This window comes from Lates calcarifer, linkage group LG16_LG22 (assembly GCF_001640805.2).
Source record: "Lates calcarifer isolate ASB-BC8 linkage group LG16_LG22, TLL_Latcal_v3, whole genome shotgun sequence".
NCBI lineage: Eukaryota > Metazoa > Chordata > Actinopteri > Centropomidae > Lates > Lates calcarifer.
In genome coordinates this window covers 679,584-695,635 of record NC_066848.1, presented here as the reverse complement: position 1 = coordinate 695,635, position 16,052 = coordinate 679,584, and the positions used below count along the sequence as shown (strand labels likewise).

The window sequence follows — 16,052 nt, the reverse complement described above, 5'->3', positions numbered from 1 at the left end:
TATAACACGTTACATCAGTGGAGGAAACCCACAGCTCACAGGATGAATTCAGCTCTATGACTGACTGTGAAGACAAATCCTCAGTAAATATCCACCTAGAGCTCCTACTACTACTGATGTTGAAACACATGTCAACACTGAATCATCTTCAGGTCAACTTACTGTGGAAACTGTCTCCAATGACTCCAGGGTCCAGGTCCATTACTGAAGACTGGAGGATTTAAATCTTTGGACCAGTCACTCTTCATAGACAGACAGCTGGATACTGAAGACTCTGCTCTGTGTCTGTGGAAACAACACATATTTTACACATATTAACACTTTCACATATTATCACTCACAATCTTCTTGCTGTAGTGATCAGTCAGTGGTGATCAATAACATTCATCAGGGTGTTAAAAGAAATTTCCACTCCCTGCTCCAGAGGTTGGGTTCCACTTGTTGGTTCCATTTTGGACCTGGTTCCAAGTTGGACCTGGTTCCAAGTTGGTGAAATACTAAAATTCATTAACCATCATTAAATTAAAAAACACAAATTAAAGAACAAACGTGATAACAAGAGGTGGGGAAATTTTTTTAAAATTCTTAGATGCTGGATCTGGTTCCAAGTTGGTAAAATAGATTCATTAAGCTCTGCAGCCAATGAATCGGCCTCAGCCAACCAGTGTTACCCTGTATTCTGTGACCTGCAGCAACAACCAGTTCACCTTCAGGTAACATTCAGAACATCCTACAGAACAATACCATTTAACCCCATCTCTACCTACTCCCATAGATATGGTCTTTGAACACATTAAAATACATCCTGTATCTCATCAGACCAGAGACATCACAGTTTTCAGCAGTGCTGCTTTTCTTCAGTGTTTCCTCAACAAACCTCTGAGCAGTCCTTCACTAAATAAAGACAAACACAATGTGACTGTGACTTTAGAGAAAAGAGCCACAAATCCTCAGTAAATATCCACCCAGAGCTCCTACTACTAATGTTGAAACACATGTCAACACTGAATCATCTTCAGGTCAACTTACTGTGGAAACTGTCTCCAATGACTCCAGGGTCCAGGTCCATTACTGAAGACTGGAGGATTTAAATCTTTGGACCAGTCACTCTTCATAGACAGACAGCTGGATACTGGAGACTCTGCTCTGTTTCTGTGGAAACAACACATATTTTACACATATTAACACTTTCACATATTAACACTCACAATCTTCTTGCTGTAGTGATCAGTCAGTGGTGATCAATAACATTCATCAGGGTGTTAAAAGAAATTTCCACTCCCTGCTCCAGAGGTTGGGTTCCACTTGTTGGTTCCATTTTGGACCTGGTTCCAAGTTGGTGAAATACTAAAATTCATTAACCATCATTAAATTAAAAAACACAAATTAAAGAACAAACGTGATAACAAGAGGTGGGGAAATTTTTTTAAAATTCTTAGATGCTGGATCTGGTTCCAAGTTGGTAAAATAGATTCATTAAGCTCTGCAGCCAATGAATCCATCATCAAATCTGTCAGTCATACTCTCTGTTTAGTCTCTGACACCACAGGCATCAGCAAAGAAAAACAAAAGACCTGAACAAACATGAAAACTCAGAGACACTTGTTACCAACAAATATGGCTGACCAACTGAAATGTTCCAAAGTCAATGAAACAACTGAACCATCTCATATTTACAGGAGGAACTGCACATCGTTTATTTTTTAAATTAATATCTATAGACTTATTTTTTTCTGAAAACTTGAGGAGGACAAGTACTCGGCCTCAGCCAACCAGTGTTAACCTGTATTCTGTGACCTGCAGCAACAACCAGTTCAGCTTCAGATAACATTCAGAACATCCTGCAGAACATCAGAGACATTAGACATGAAAACTGAATCATCTTCAGGTCAACTTACTGTGGAAACTGTCTCCAATGACTCCAGGGTCCAGGTCCATTACTGAAGACTGGAGGATTTAAATCTTTGGACCAGTCACTCTTCATAGACAGACAGCTGGATACTGAAGACTCTGCTCTGTGTCTGTGGAAACAACACATATTTTACACATATTAACACTTTCACATATTATCACTCACAATCTTCTTGCTGTAGTGATCAGTCAGTGGTGATCAATAACATTCATCAGGGTGTTAAAAGAAATTTCCACTCCCTGCTCCAGAGGTTGGGTTCCACTTGTTGGTTCCATTTTGGACCTGGTTCCAAGTTGGACCTGGTTCCAAGTTGGTGAAATACTAAAATTCATTAACCATCATTAAATTAAAAAACACAAATTAAAGAACAAACGTGATAACAAGAGGTGGGGAAATTTTTTTAAAATTCTTAGATGCTGGATCTGGTTCCAAGTTGGTAAAATAGATTCATTAAGCTCTGCAGCCAATGAATCGGCCTCAGCCAACCAGTGTTACCCTGTATTCTGTGACCTGCAGCAACAACCAGTTCACCTTCAGGTAACATTCAGAACATCCTGCAGAACATCAGAGACATTAGACATTAAAACTGAATCATCTTCAGGTCAGCTTACTGTGGAAACTGTCTCCAATGACTCTTTGAGGGTCCAGGTCCATTACTGAAGACTGGAGGATTTAAATCTTTGGACCAGTCACTCTTCATAGACAGACAGCTGGATACTGGAGACTCTGCTCTGTGTCTGTGGAAACAACACATATTTTACACGTATTAACAAAAATACAAATACTTTGAATATTTATCTACTGTCCAGCACATTCAAATAACATCTTTCTGATAACTTGAGGTGGACGAGTGCTCGGCCTCAGCCTACCACAGTGTTACCCTGTATTCTGTGACCTGCAGCAACAACCAGTTCACCTTCAGGTAACATTCAGAACATCCTACAGAACAATACCATTTAACCCCATCTCTACCTACTCCCATAGATATGGTCTTTGAACACATTAAAATACATCCTGTATCTCATCAGACCAGAGACATCACAGTTTTCAGCAGTGCTGCTTTTCTTCAGTGTTTCCTCAACAAACCTCTGAGCAGTCCTTCACTAAATAAAGACAAACACAATGTGACTGTGACTTTAGAGAAAAGAGCCACAAATCCTCAGTAAATATCCACCCAGAGCTCCTACTGCTAATGTTGAAACACATGTCAACACTGAATCATCTTCAGGTCAGCTTACGGTTCAAACTGTCTCCAATGACTCCAGGGTCCAGGTCCATTACTGAAGACTGGAGGATTTAAATCTTTGGACCAGTCACTCTTCATAGACAGACAGCTGGATACTGGAGACTCTGCTCTGTCCTCCTCTGTCCACATCATGTCCAGTCTGAGAGGTAAACCTGTAACACTGGAGACACAGACACAGACAGACAGACAGACAGACACACACACACAGTTTAATAAACCCAGGTGGTTGTGATAGTACTAATGTAAATTACATAAAAAGCTGCTAACTTCAGAGGTGGAGCAATGACTCCATTTGGCAATTGCCTGATGGTGGTTTAAACCCAACAACTGGTCAGACTTCAGATAAACGTCACGTGTTATATTTCTCTGTGAGAGTGAAGAAAATATAATAGGAAAATAAAAAGGAAACAACATGATATGGTTATCTTTCTAAATAGTTAAATGGTTATTTTTCTAAATGTACGTTTGACAGACTTACAGTAAAAACTCAGTAATGATACTTATCATAATTTGTAGACTTGATATTAACACTCATGAGACACACACATGAGAAACTTCTTTTCTCTCCGTTTTTTTACTCTTTATCTACTTCAACTGACGCCACTTCGTCTCTGTTCGCGCGCACAGAACAGGTTCGCCTCCACAGTTCGCGCCCTGAAATAAAAACTGCGCAACAGCGGTCAGCTGCTGCCAACGGACACAAACTGTTAAACAACCATCATTTAAAGTCGCTTTTAACTTTTTGCAATCACTTACAGCTCAACGTGCGAGCGGGAATTTAACTTTTAACTTCTGAGAAGTTTTCTGGCAGTTTGTTTGGTGTTAGCTGCCAACCCGGAAACGAAGACTTCATTTTTAATAAAACGGTTATTTTCCGGTAAACCTTCTGTTCTGTCAGACAGATTACTCAGTCACCGTGAGACTAAACTACACCCTGTGACAGAGAAATAATAACGAGAATAAAGTCAAACTGACAAATAAGAAAAGAATCAAACTTACACTCCGTCGTTGCTCTCTCTCTCTCTCTCTCTCTCTCTCTCTCTCTCTCTCTCTCTCTCTCTCTCTCTCTCTCTCTGCTTCTTCTTCCGTTTTTTTCTTCCACTTCTTCGTTGGTGTTTATTAGCGGCTGGCAAACAAGCTTTTAGAGGCGCATTACCGCCACCTACTGGACCAGGCTGGAACAGGAGATTATCATAATGCAGAGAAATGTAGATCATTGGAAGAGTTTCTGGGGGAGACTTGGTCTGGTTAGGAGAGACGGCATTCATCCCACTTTTGATGGAGCATCTCTCATATCTAGAAATCTGACAGAGTTTATTAGGAAGCCAAAGCCCTGACAATCCAGAGTTCAGGCCAGGAGACAGAGCTGCAGTCTTACACGCTTCTCTGTGCCTCCTTTAGAACAGTCACCCCTCCATTACCCCATAGACACTGTGTCTGCCCCCCGACCATTTAAATTAACTAAATCGAAGATCAACAAAAGAGGAGTTAGTCACAATAATCTAATAAAAATCAGCACATCCACCTCAAATGTTCAGCAAAATGAAATAATTAAATGCGGATTACTCAATATCAGATCTCTCTCATCCAAAGCTGTACTAGTAACTGATTTGATATCAGATCACCATCTTGATCTATTCTGTCTGACTGAAACCTGGCTGTGTCAGGATGAGTATGTTAGCCTGAATGAATCAACCCCCCCCCAGTCATATTAATACTCACATTCCCCGAGACACTGGCCGTGGAGGTGGAGTCGCAGCCATTTTCAACTCCACTTTATTAATTAACCCTAAACCTAAACTCAATTATAATTCATTTGAAAGTCTTGTTCTTAGTCTGTCCCACCCAAGGTGGAAAACATTAAAGCCAGTTCTATTTGTTGTAGTGTACCGTTCTCCTGGTCCATACTCTGATTTCTTATCTGAATTTTCAGAGTTCCTGTCGAGTTTGGTTCTTAAAACAGATAAAGTTATTATTGTAGGCGACTTCAATATTAATGTTGATGTCAACAATGACAGCCTTAGCTCTGCTTTTTCCTCTTTACTAGACTGTATTGGCTTCTCTCAGTGTGTAGATAAACCCACTCACTGTTTCAGTCACACTCTCGACCTTGTTTTAGCTTATGGTATTGACATTGAACATGTAACAGTCTTCCCACAGAATCCCATTCTATCAGACCACTTCTTAATCACTTTCGACTTCATATTGCTGGATTATGTATTATCAGCAAAAAACATCCTGACTAGAAATATTTCCGATAATGCAGTAGTTAAATTCAAGGAAATGATTCCCACTAACTTAGGTCCAGTGCCTCATCTTAATTTTGCAGAAGCTACTCCCTCCCAGCTTGATCATCTTGTAGACAGTGTTGCAGACTCATTACGTACCACTTTAGATTCCATCGTCCCCCTAAAAATGAAAACAATAAAGAGAAAGAGGCAAGCTCCATGGTTCAACTCCCAAACCCGTACACTGAAACAAACAGCACGTAGGCTTGAAAGAGTGTGGCGTTCCACCAAACTGGAAGAATCCCACTTAGCTTGGCAGGATAGTGTCAAAAGATATAAAAAGGCCCTCTGTAATGCAAGAAGTGCCTATTACTCATCATTAATAGAGGATAATAAGAACAACCCCAGGTTTCTCTTCAGCACTGTAGCCAGGCTGACAGAGAGTCACAGCTCTATAGATCCACGCATCCCTATAACCCTCAGTAGCAATGATTTTATGAACTTTTTTAATGATAAAATCTCTACCATTAGAGGTAAAATTAATCACATCCTGCCTTCAATCAGTACAGATTTATGCCATAACACAGGATCCATAGAGTCAGCTGCAAAACCTAACCTTGACTCCTTTTCTACCATCGACCTAGCCCAGCTCACATCAATTATCTCAGCATCTAAACCTTCAACCTGTCTCTTAGACCCCATCCCAACTAGGCTGCTTAAGGAAGCTCTGCCCTTAATTTGCAGTCCTGTATTAGATATGTTAAATCTGTCCTTGTTAACAGGTTATGTTCCGCAGTCGTATAAAACAGCTGTAATCAAACCTCTTCTAAAAAAGCCCACTCTAGATCCAGATGTATTAACCAACTACAGACCTATATCTAACCTCCCCTTTCTTTCTAAGATCCTGGAGAAAGCAGTTGCAAAACAGTTGTGCGACTTTCTACAGGACAATAGTTTATTTGAGGTTTTTCAGTCAGGATTTAGGTTGTATCACAGCACAGAGACAGCACTTGTAAAAGTTACGAACGACCTTCTGATAGCATCAGACAACGGACTTGTTTCTGTACTTGTCTTGTTAGATCTCAGTGCTGCTTTTGATACAATTGACCATCACATCCTTTTACAGAGACTGGAGCACTTTATTGGCATTAAAGGAACGGCACTAAACTGGTTTAAGTCCTATCTATCTGATAGGCTTCAGTTTGTACATGTTAACAACTACTCCTCCATGTACACAAAAGTTAGACATGGAGTTCCACAGGGGTCAGTGCTTGGACCAATCCTCTTCACTCTGTATATGCTTCCCTTGGGCAATACTATCAGGAAACACTCCATAAATTTCCATTGTTATGCAGATGATACACAGCTTTATCTGTCCATGGAACCTAATGAAACCAATCATCTAGCCAAACTCCAAGCTTGTCTTAGGGACATTAAAATCTGGATGACAAGCAACTTCTTACTACTAAACTCAGATAAAACTGAAATCATTATAATTGGTCCTGAACACATCAGAAACAAAGTTTCTAATGATGTAGCTCCACTAGACGGCATTGCCCTGGCTCCCAGCTCCACTGTAAAGAATCTTAATGGTCAGGCTCCATCTTACCTTAAAGATCTAATAGTCCCCTACAATCCCACCAGGACTCTGCGCTCCCAAAATGCTGGTTTACTGGTGGTTCCCAGAGTTTCCAAGAGTAGAATGGGAGGCAGAGCCTTCAGTTATCAGGCTCCTCTACTGTGGAACCTTCTCCCAGTTTCGGTCCGGGAGGCAGACACCCTCTGTACCTTTAAGAGTCGGCTTAAAACTTTCCTCTTTGATAAAGCTTATAGTTAGGGTTGGCTCAGGCTTGAACCATCCCTTAGTTATGCTGCTATAGGCCTAGACTGCCGGGAGATCTCCCATGATGCACTGAGCTCCTCTCTCTCTCTCTCTCTCTCTCTCCCTCTCTCCCCCTCTCTCCACTCAGTATGGATTCATATCCCATGTTACATGTTACTAACTCAGTATCTCCCCTTTCCTGTAGTATTGTGCTCTTCTGTCTCTCTCTCCTCTTCTGTCTCTTTCTGCAGGTATTTCTGCCTCTGGAGCTGTAGAGTCTGATCTGTGATGACAAGTCTCCTGCTGCTCCTACAACTCCACTCAACACCTGCTGCTAGAATTAGAAATTACTTATACTGCTATTAGTTGTATTGCTGTGTTAGCAGTTAATACTTTAATTATCACTACTATCACTACTACTGCTGTATTACTGGCCTCATCTTACATCTGATATGGAACCTGTGTTATGCTATGTTCTTCTTTCGCTATTCTCTACCCCCTCTCCCCCCCCTCCCCCCCCCTCTCTCCTTCTTAACCCAACCGGTCGAGGCAGATGGCCGCCCACCCTGAGTCCGGTTCTGCTCGAGGTTTCTGCCTCTTAAAAGGAAGTTTTTCCTTGCCACTGTTGCCTAGTGCTTGCTCTTGGTGGGATCTGTTGGGTCTCTCTCTGTAAATACCTATTTTAAAGAGTATGGTCTAGACCTGCTCTATATGAAAAGTGCCTTGAGATGACTGTTGTTGTGATATGGCGCTATATAAATAAAATTGAATTGAATTGAAAAGAAGAAATTGTGGTTCATTCAGTTAAATAAAGTTCCTGAATAATGTCACCACATACCTTACTGCTGTTTTCACCTGGAGTATTTTATCTCCTTAATGACTGAGGAAGCTGATTTCTCTTAGTACTGTGTTTCCTTCAGTGCAGTAGTCCATGTTGGACTGTTTATGATGTATGGTTGAGTCCTGTATGACCTGTTCTAAGGAGAAGATATTTAATTCTTTATAGCCATCTAGTCTGATGCTTTCATTTTAATAGTTTATTTAATCAGCTGTGTAGTAATGGTTTTATCAGTTTTGTCTCAACCTTTACCTCAACCTTTCCGCTGCATGTTGTGGTCTTGTGTGTCATATTTTTTTTCCTTCACATTTCATTTATTTTTAATTTCCTCGCAATATAATGGTGTTTGTTTGTTATTCTCAAGTCTATGGTTCTCAACAAAAGAGAAATAAATACAAATATTTTCTCTCTAAAAGTGTTGCTGTAGCAGGTTTTCCCTCCATGCACCTAAACGCATCGCTTTTTTTATCCATACATGACTTGATAATTTCACGTGTCAGGACACTGATGTTAACATGTGTCTGGCCTGGAAATGTTTTAGAACAACTCATCTTTGGGTGAGTAAACAGTGTGTATAGCTTTACAAAACAAAACAGATCTTAAAACTGCTCAGTGCATCAAACAACAACGTTGGTTCCTGAAGGTGTTTTCACTTTGTGTCGGTAGAGGGCGCTCCTGGACAAAAGATACAGGCTCTCACTCTGATTTCCTCTGCACTGACTAGTTTTTAAGAAGCCAAGGCTGTGTATTTATTTAATTTGAAGGATTTTGTGTTATATACATGTGTGTGTCTTTGCAGTATATCGCTGTGTGAGCCGTTTAAAGGGCACAGAGACAGAGTGTGAGTGGTGTTGCAGCAGCTGGACGGTGACTGAGCAGATCCACTGACTCTAACAAGCGTCTTTTTGTCCAAACATCTGCTTCTCTTCCCCTGTCACTGCTCTGTCAATCCCCGTTTGTGTCGAGGTTACACTCAGACACTCACACAGATTATCTTTGCGCTGTTCTTCTGCTGTGGAGTTAAAATGGCGTCTGGACTGACTTCATACTTTCACTTTCAGTCTTCCTCCCTGTCTGTCTCCTCTTCTCTTATTTATACTCGTCTGTGTTCAAACCTGTGACTATGTTATTTTCTCTGTCCTGCTTCTGTCTCTGTAGCTGCTGGAGTCACGGAAAACTCAGGAGAAACTACTTTTCTCTCCGGGTTTTACTCTTTATCTACGTCAACTGACGCCACGTCGTCTCTGTTCGCGCGCACAGAACAGGTTCGCCTCCAAAGTTCGCTTCGTTCTACTTCGACGACTCTCGCGCACTGAATTAAAATCTGCGCAGTAACGGTCAGCTGCTGCTAACGGACACAAACGGTTAAATACCCGTCATTTAAAGTCGCTCCCAGGGTTTTAAAATCACTTACAACTCAAAGTGGGAGCGGGAATTAAATTCTAGAGCTTTCTGAAAACTTTTCTAACTGTTCGTACGGTGTTAGCTGCCAACCCGGAAACGACGACTTCATTTTATTAAAACGGTTATTTTCCGGTAAACCTTCTGTTCTGTGTCCACAGACGAAGTCAGACAGATTACTCAGCGACTACAGTCAACGTGAGACTAAACTACACCCTGTGACAGAGAAATAATAACGACAATAAAGTCAAACTCACCCTCCGTCATTCTGTTGTGGCTCCGCTTCTTCTTCGTTGGTGTTTATTAGCGGTTGGCAAACTAATGTATAGAGGTGCACATTACTGCCACCTACTGGACTAGTTTAGAACAGGGGATTAATGCAGACAAAAGGGAAATAAATTCTTATAGTTACATTCAGTTTCTTTTAAACTTAATAAAGTCACCATATATGTTGCTGCTGTTTTGCCCTGGAGACCTGACAATGAAAAGAGTATTTAACCTCCTTAATGACTGAGGAGGGTGATTTCTCTTAATGTTTTGTCCTCAGTGCAGTAGTCCATGTTGGACTGTTTTGACCTGTTCTTAGGAGAAGATATTTAATTCTTTCTACCCATCTAAAACACCTGATACCTTCATATTAACCGTTTATTTAAGCAGCTGTTTAGTGATGGTTTCCATGAGTTTTGTTTCAACCTTTATTTCAGTCTTTCAGCTGCATGTTGTGGCCCTGTGTATAAGTCTATGTTTATAACAGAAATAAATAAAGATATTTTCTTTCTGAAAGTGTTGCTGTGGCAGGTTTTCCCTCCATGCACCTAAACCCATCGCTCCAGATGTTTTCATACTTTTAAACTTAGATTTAATTATGTGTGTCAGGAGACTGATGTTAACATGTGTCTGGCCTGGAAATATTTTACAACAACTCATCTTTGGGTGAGTAAACAAAACGGCTCCAAACCTTAAAACTGTTTGGTTGGTGCCTGAAGGTGTTTTCACTTTGTGTCGGTAGAGGGCGCCCCTGGACAAAAGATACAGGCTCTCACTGATTTCCTCTGCACTGACTCGTTTTCATGTGGTCACAAGTTGCAGAGGGTCCCAGGTCGTTTTTCTTCCACTGGACTTTACATTCAGAGACAAAAACCTTTCGATGCTATGAGAAGAGTAAAGAAACATGCAGCTTGTGAGACTGTTTTTGTTTTTTAAAAAGAAGCAGGACTGTGTATTTATTTAATTTGAAGTATTCTGTGTTATATACATGTGTGTATCTTTGCAGTGTATCGCTGTGTGAGCCGTTTAAAGGGCACAGAGACAGAGTGTGAGTGGTGTTGCAGCAGCTGGACGGTGACTGAGCAGATCCACTGACTCTAACAAGCGTCTTTTTGTCCAAACATCTGCTTCTCTTCCCCTGTCACTGCTCTGTCAATCCCCGTTTGTGTCGAGGTTACACTCAGATAAGATTATCATTGCGCTGTTTATTAACCTATTTCCCTTCAATAGCTGGGACAAAGGCCTGTGGCAGGCCTCGCGCCATCAGCAGGCCAACGAGCTGTTATTAAACACCACAACAGGATTTACAGCAGAAATAAATACGGCTCAGCAACAGGTTCACATGTTACTATAAATATATTATTATTATTATTATTATTATTATTATTATTATTATCTCCCAGTAAATAATAATGCAGGCTGTGTGTAGCCAGTTAATAATCGCAGCTTATTCTTTTTTCGATCATTAGAAATGAAGATGTTCCTCTCTGTGTCCTCTGGGAGCCTCAGGTCTGTTTCTATAACAAATCTGAGTTTAAGAGTTTAAACTTTAAATTAGTTGTAAATTTACGAGATAAAAATTCAGATCCTTCATTATGTTAAATGGAGACTGGGCCGAGGACGTTTGGCAGCTGCTCGTCTTTGGCTGCAGATGAGCGGGAGCAAAGTGCCAATCTTTCTGTCATTGATCTGACACCGGGTCAGACACTAACTGCTTTATTTCAACTCACTGACATTTTACAGAAACCAGAGGAGACCGAGCAGCAGCGGGAAATATGAGCCTTTATTTTAACAGCAGCTTCTCCTCGACAGATCATTAAAAACAACCTTAAAACAGGATAAAAAAAAACAGGATATAAACGAAAGATAAAGGCTCATTTCCAGAATTAGAAACCATGTTAGTGGAAATAGTGAAAACCTGTTTAAAAACCACAGTCTTTCTCTGCGCTGAGCAAAGGTGCATTTTGCTGAAGCCTTTCAAATGTTAACGTGCTCATATTTCACTCTTACAACCTTCTCACATCTCCATAAAATATTACAGCACTCAGAGTGATGACTGGAGGAGCCGCGGCGCTGGGTTTTTTCCTCTCACACACTTTCACCGCAGTTTGTCTAAAAAAATAATTAAAAAAAAAACCTAAAAAAAACACAGATTATTTCGTTTATATTTAAAAATCCTGCAGCTCCGTCCTTTAAAGACTTTAAATGATTATCTCAGACAGGCCGGTGGCTGCTCCTTCAAATAATAAAAACCATGAAATAACAGGGATGTTGGTCGCGCTGCAGTAACTCAGTTTATCTGACCTCATTCACCAAAGTACCGAGATCAATGACACAAACTGTCGTGCAAAGGAAATAAAATGGAATAAGAGAAAAAGGGAAACATGCTGACTGGTTGAAAAGTCCTGACCACATTATATCACATCAAATATATCAACTGAAAACAGCTTGAAAAATACCGCAAATCAAGTTACATCCAGGTATTTCCCCGTGCACTGTGGGTTATAGAAATTAAAATCGAATGTGAAATCATTAAGATTCCCTCCTCGGCCCTCACCGGCTTCCGTCTCCACGTTAATATACTCACTTTATCTGCGGCGCCGGCTCATAGTGTAAATGTATTTTCTTTGTCATATGTGGAAACAATGATTTCCACGGTGGGAGACGCATCATTAACAGCAGCGCCAAAGATCTTAATAGAGTGTGGCTGCGTGGTGCGTTCAGGGACTGCTCCAACACCCTGGCTTCCACCGTTTTAATAGCTTTAATTAAAAAAGCTTTCACTTGATTTTAGCTGCTAATACAGTGGAGGAAATGTGAGAAAAATAAATGTCTTGTAGGCCTAGTTATTTTTTAAAATGTCAAAACTTTAGCTGTGTGGTTAATCACAGTAACATAAGCTGCTGTGTCAGTTTATTTTCTCGGTTGTTGACTCGAGCTGAAGCGTCACTTTCCAGTAGATCAACAGGCCTGATCCTGGTCCCTTCACGTCGCAGCTTCACTAAAAACTCCCATTTCCGACAGCACATGAAGGCACCGTCGCTCCAACCAAGACGCACATGAGAAGCAGCGGAGTTTCTGTCCCGTCCAATCACGACGCTGTGTCACTCGGCCCTCCGTCCAATGGGAATAGCGCGCGTGCAGGTGGCTGCGCTGTTATCAGCTGGTCCCGCTTCACTCCCAGCAGAGAGCGAGTCAATTTATGGCGAGAGAAGCCGACCCCCTTTAATGGTTCCCATCAAAACCACTAAAAACACCATCAGACCGTCCGACTTCCGCGAGGATTCCTGTGGCGGACGCACGCGGCCGTCTCCCAGCTGACACACTCCGACCAAAACAAACACGCGGAAAAGACATTTGGGGAGTTTTCACCGAGCTCTTCGCCTCCCGAGAGAGAAGAAGTTCGGCTTTGCTCAAGTTTCCCAACATTCCCAGAGAGTTCCTCGTCGGCCGGGATACTTGAGGAGAGGGCGGCAGCAGTGGCCTGGCTCCTGAACGTCTCCAGCCCGCTCTGCGCCTTCTCTCACTCCGCTGCACTTGCTTTTATCTCCCGTTTTTGTCCGAGCGAGTTTGGTGGTTCATGTTCACAAATGTTAGCGGTCGGGCAGATGGAGGCTAACCGGCAGAGTGCTTTCGTCCTGGGCAGCACCCCGCTGGCGGCGTTGCACAACATGACCGAGATGAAGACGTCCCTGTTCCCGTACGCGCTGCAGCAGAGCCCGGCGGGCTTCAAGGCGCCGCCGCTGTCCAACCTCAACTCGCAGATCTCCGGGGGCACTCCGCACGGAATAAGCGACATCCTGGGGAGACCCATCACCACGGCGGGGCAGCTGCTATCCGGGTTCCCCAGGATAAACGGCCTGGCCACCACCGCGGCCGCAGCGGCGGCGGGGATGTACTTCAGCCCGGCGGTGTCGCGGTACCCGAAGCCCCTGGCCGAGCTGCCCGGGAGGGCGCCCATCTTCTGGCCCGGGGTGATGCAGGGTTCTCCCTGGAGGGACCCGAGGGTTCCCTGTCCCAGTAAGTCACGGCTCTGTCTCTTTATCCACTTTAACCAGTGAGTCAGATAAAAGCAGAAACTCCAGAGGATGTTTCTGTGATTTAAAACATTATTCAGGCCTGTGAGAGGCCCGGCAACACACACACACACACACACACACACACACACACACACACACACAGCAAACACACACCTACTAAAATAACTGTTTCATTCCTCACAACAATCACAGAAAATAGAAATGTGGAGTGTTAATATCAGTTTTAATGTCTTTAACTCTCCACATGAAGCTGCAGACTCAGACACCGTCAGGCTTTATAACTATATTAAATGGAGGGTTGTTGTCAGAATATCTGAAGCTCGTTTTTACTTGTTCATTATAAAAATGCGGACACACAGGAGCATCATTCCTCCAGCTGCTTTAATAACTCCGCTGTGTTTCCTCCAGCTCAGGCTAACATCATGGTGGATAAGGACGGAAAGAAGAAACACTCCAGACCGACTTTTTCAGGACAGCAGATTTTTGCACTGGAGAAAACCTTCGAGCAGACAAAATACCTGGCGGGACCAGAGAGAGCCCGGCTGGCCTACTCTTTAGGAATGACCGAGAGCCAAGTCAAGGTAAAGACACAGACACACACAGCTGCAGGAATTCAACACAATCTGATTCTATTTCTGTCAGCCCAACGTTTGGCTGAATTATTATTATTATTATTATTATTATTATTATTATTATTATTATTATTATTATTATTATTTCTGTGTGCACCTGTTGAGCGTCTGAGCTGATCCCGCTCCGTCTCCACAGGTTTGGTTTCAGAACAGAAGAACCAAATGGCGGAAGAGGCACGCGGCGGAAATGGCCTCGGCCAAGAAGAAGCACGACTCCGAGACGGAGAAGATGAAGGAGAGCTCGGACAACGAGGAGGACGACGAGTACAACAAGCCGCTGGACCCAAACTCAGACGACGAGAAAATCACGAGACTGTTGAAAAAGCACAAGGCCACCAACCTGGCGCTGATCAGCCCCTGCAGCAACAGCTCGGACACTTTGTGATGGCGCACAGAGCGGGGGAGGCTCCACCAGAGACTTGAGACTTTCACCTGACACTGACGAACATGCGCCTGCGGGGACCGCTCAGACTGGACTTCAGAACCAGGTGTGTGCGCCACGACGCGCGGCCGTTCGGCTGCATCCAAACCCACTCCCAGACACTGTGCTGCACGGAGAGAAGAACTCCTGTCGGTCTGAACCGGACACACTTCCCGTCAGTTAAAAAAGGACGCAAACACTGGACAAAAAACTGGCGACGAAAATCCGTTTTTACGCAAACAACCGGAGTTTTAACAACAGGTGTAAATGTAAAGAATCTACTGTTCAGTCCGGATCAGTGTTGGACTCACTCACTTTACGTTACTTTTATTTTATACCTCTGCCTTTAAACGTGTCACCGTGAGGTCAGCGAGGCCTTCTCTCTTTCTCTGACCCTGAACGTCTCTGAATATGCCCATGAGCTGATGATAGAATTATCAGCGCAGGAGGTGAAGGTGTGTTTTCACCTGAAGAAAAAAAAAAACAGTTTCATGTTTTTTTTTTTTTATTCTGCAGTGAAGAAAATGCACCAGTTTTTTTTAGATAATTAATTCAGCTTTAATGTGACTTTTGGTTCCAACTAAATCAGCCATTTTCTCTATGTAGTTCTGAACGGCGGCTGTGAGCCTGAATCCAACACTGATCCGGATCCCAGACGCATGTTTTAACGTGGCAGGTGTGAACGGGGCCTGTGATGCTTCTAAAGCTCAGTTTAACCAGGGTATCCAGAGGTGTGGGGGGGTGAGGAGGGGAATGAATGGTTGTAGCCTAAAGATGAAAATGTATATATTTTTTACTGAGTAAGTTATGTTGTTTTGACGCTTCTTCCCCTCAGATACACTCACACATCAACCCGCTGTAACGTTAACGTCGCCTCCTGTTTTTGTTTCTGTTTCCTCAGCACCGACACACACACACACACATGTATAGACGCAGAATGCTGTAAATAATCACTGTAAAGAAAAACCAGCTTGTTTTAACCACATCACGTCAGTTCAGAGTTTTTTCTTTTCATTCGTTTTGAAGGAGTTTTTCTGTTTTTACCTCGTCACACAGCGGAACTGAAAACTGGACCATCGCTTCTGTTGGAGTTAAAACAGAGTATTATCACTTCCGGGGTTATAGGAAGAAAAAAAACAAAAACACTTTGTATTATGAATAAATTATTTAACAAGCATTTTTTGTTTTATTATGGGTTTTGTTTTAATGTATGGGCTTAATATAAATTAAAGATAAATTCATGAC

The 16,052-nt window shown here is 42.4% G+C and overlaps 3 protein-coding genes across 30 annotated transcripts in view; 2 read left to right on the top strand and 1 right to left on the bottom strand.

Annotated features, from left to right (window-relative positions):
• LOC108891198 (NACHT, LRR and PYD domains-containing protein 12) overlaps positions 1-9,802 on the bottom strand; it is a 73,401-nt gene extending 63,599 nt beyond the window's left edge. For 11 of the 27 annotated variants that reach the window (XM_051076604.1, XM_051076607.1, XM_051076601.1 and 8 more), the window contains exons 1-7: positions 4,234-4,326; positions 4,158-4,201; positions 3,151-3,318; positions 2,524-2,649; positions 1,899-2,021; positions 1,030-1,152; positions 163-285 (exon numbers count right to left, since the gene is read on the bottom strand). In XM_051076604.1, the coding sequence (XP_050932561.1) occupies positions 163-285; positions 1,030-1,152; positions 1,899-2,021; positions 2,524-2,649; positions 3,151-3,290 (635 nt within the window). In that variant the 5' untranslated portion in view covers positions 3,291-3,318; positions 4,158-4,201; positions 4,234-4,326. Of the gene's footprint in view, positions 1-162; positions 286-1,029; positions 1,153-1,898; positions 2,022-2,523; positions 2,650-3,150; positions 3,319-3,425; positions 4,111-4,157; positions 4,202-4,233; positions 4,328-9,704 lie in introns of those variants that run through there. The other 16 variants (XM_051076583.1, XM_051076596.1, XM_051076605.1 and 13 more) reach the window with 7 other exon arrangements.
• The window catches only part of LOC108891199 (homeobox protein Nkx-6.2), a 55,306-nt gene extending 39,254 nt beyond the window's left edge, over positions 1-16,052 (top strand). The window contains exon 4 of one of the 2 annotated variants that reach the window (XR_007814773.1): positions 15,807-16,052. The gene's annotated coding sequence lies outside the window, so the exon portion shown is untranslated. The other variant, XR_007814774.1, reaches the window with a different exon arrangement.
• On the top strand, positions 11,917-14,881 carry nkx6.2 (homeobox protein Nkx-6.2). Its single transcript, XM_018679324.2, has 3 exons — positions 11,917-13,734; positions 14,163-14,335; positions 14,523-14,881. The coding sequence occupies exons 1-3, from the start codon at positions 13,305-13,307 to the stop codon at positions 14,769-14,771; spliced, it is 852 nt and encodes a 283-aa protein (XP_018534840.1). The 5' UTR covers positions 11,917-13,304; the 3' UTR covers positions 14,772-14,881.

Excerpts from the sequence above, each read along its gene's own strand:
- nkx6.2 (XM_018679324.2), top strand. The coding sequence starts at position 13,305 with ATGTTAGCGGTCGGGCAGATGGAGGCTAACCGGCAGAGTGCTTTCGTC. Across the intron at positions 13,735-14,162 it reads CCCGAGGGTTCCCTGTCCCA|CTCAGGCTAACATCATGGTG; the intron begins GTAAGTCACGGC and ends TGTTTCCTCCAG. Across the intron at positions 14,336-14,522 it reads TGACCGAGAGCCAAGTCAAG|GTTTGGTTTCAGAACAGAAG; the intron begins GTAAAGACACAG and ends CCGTCTCCACAG.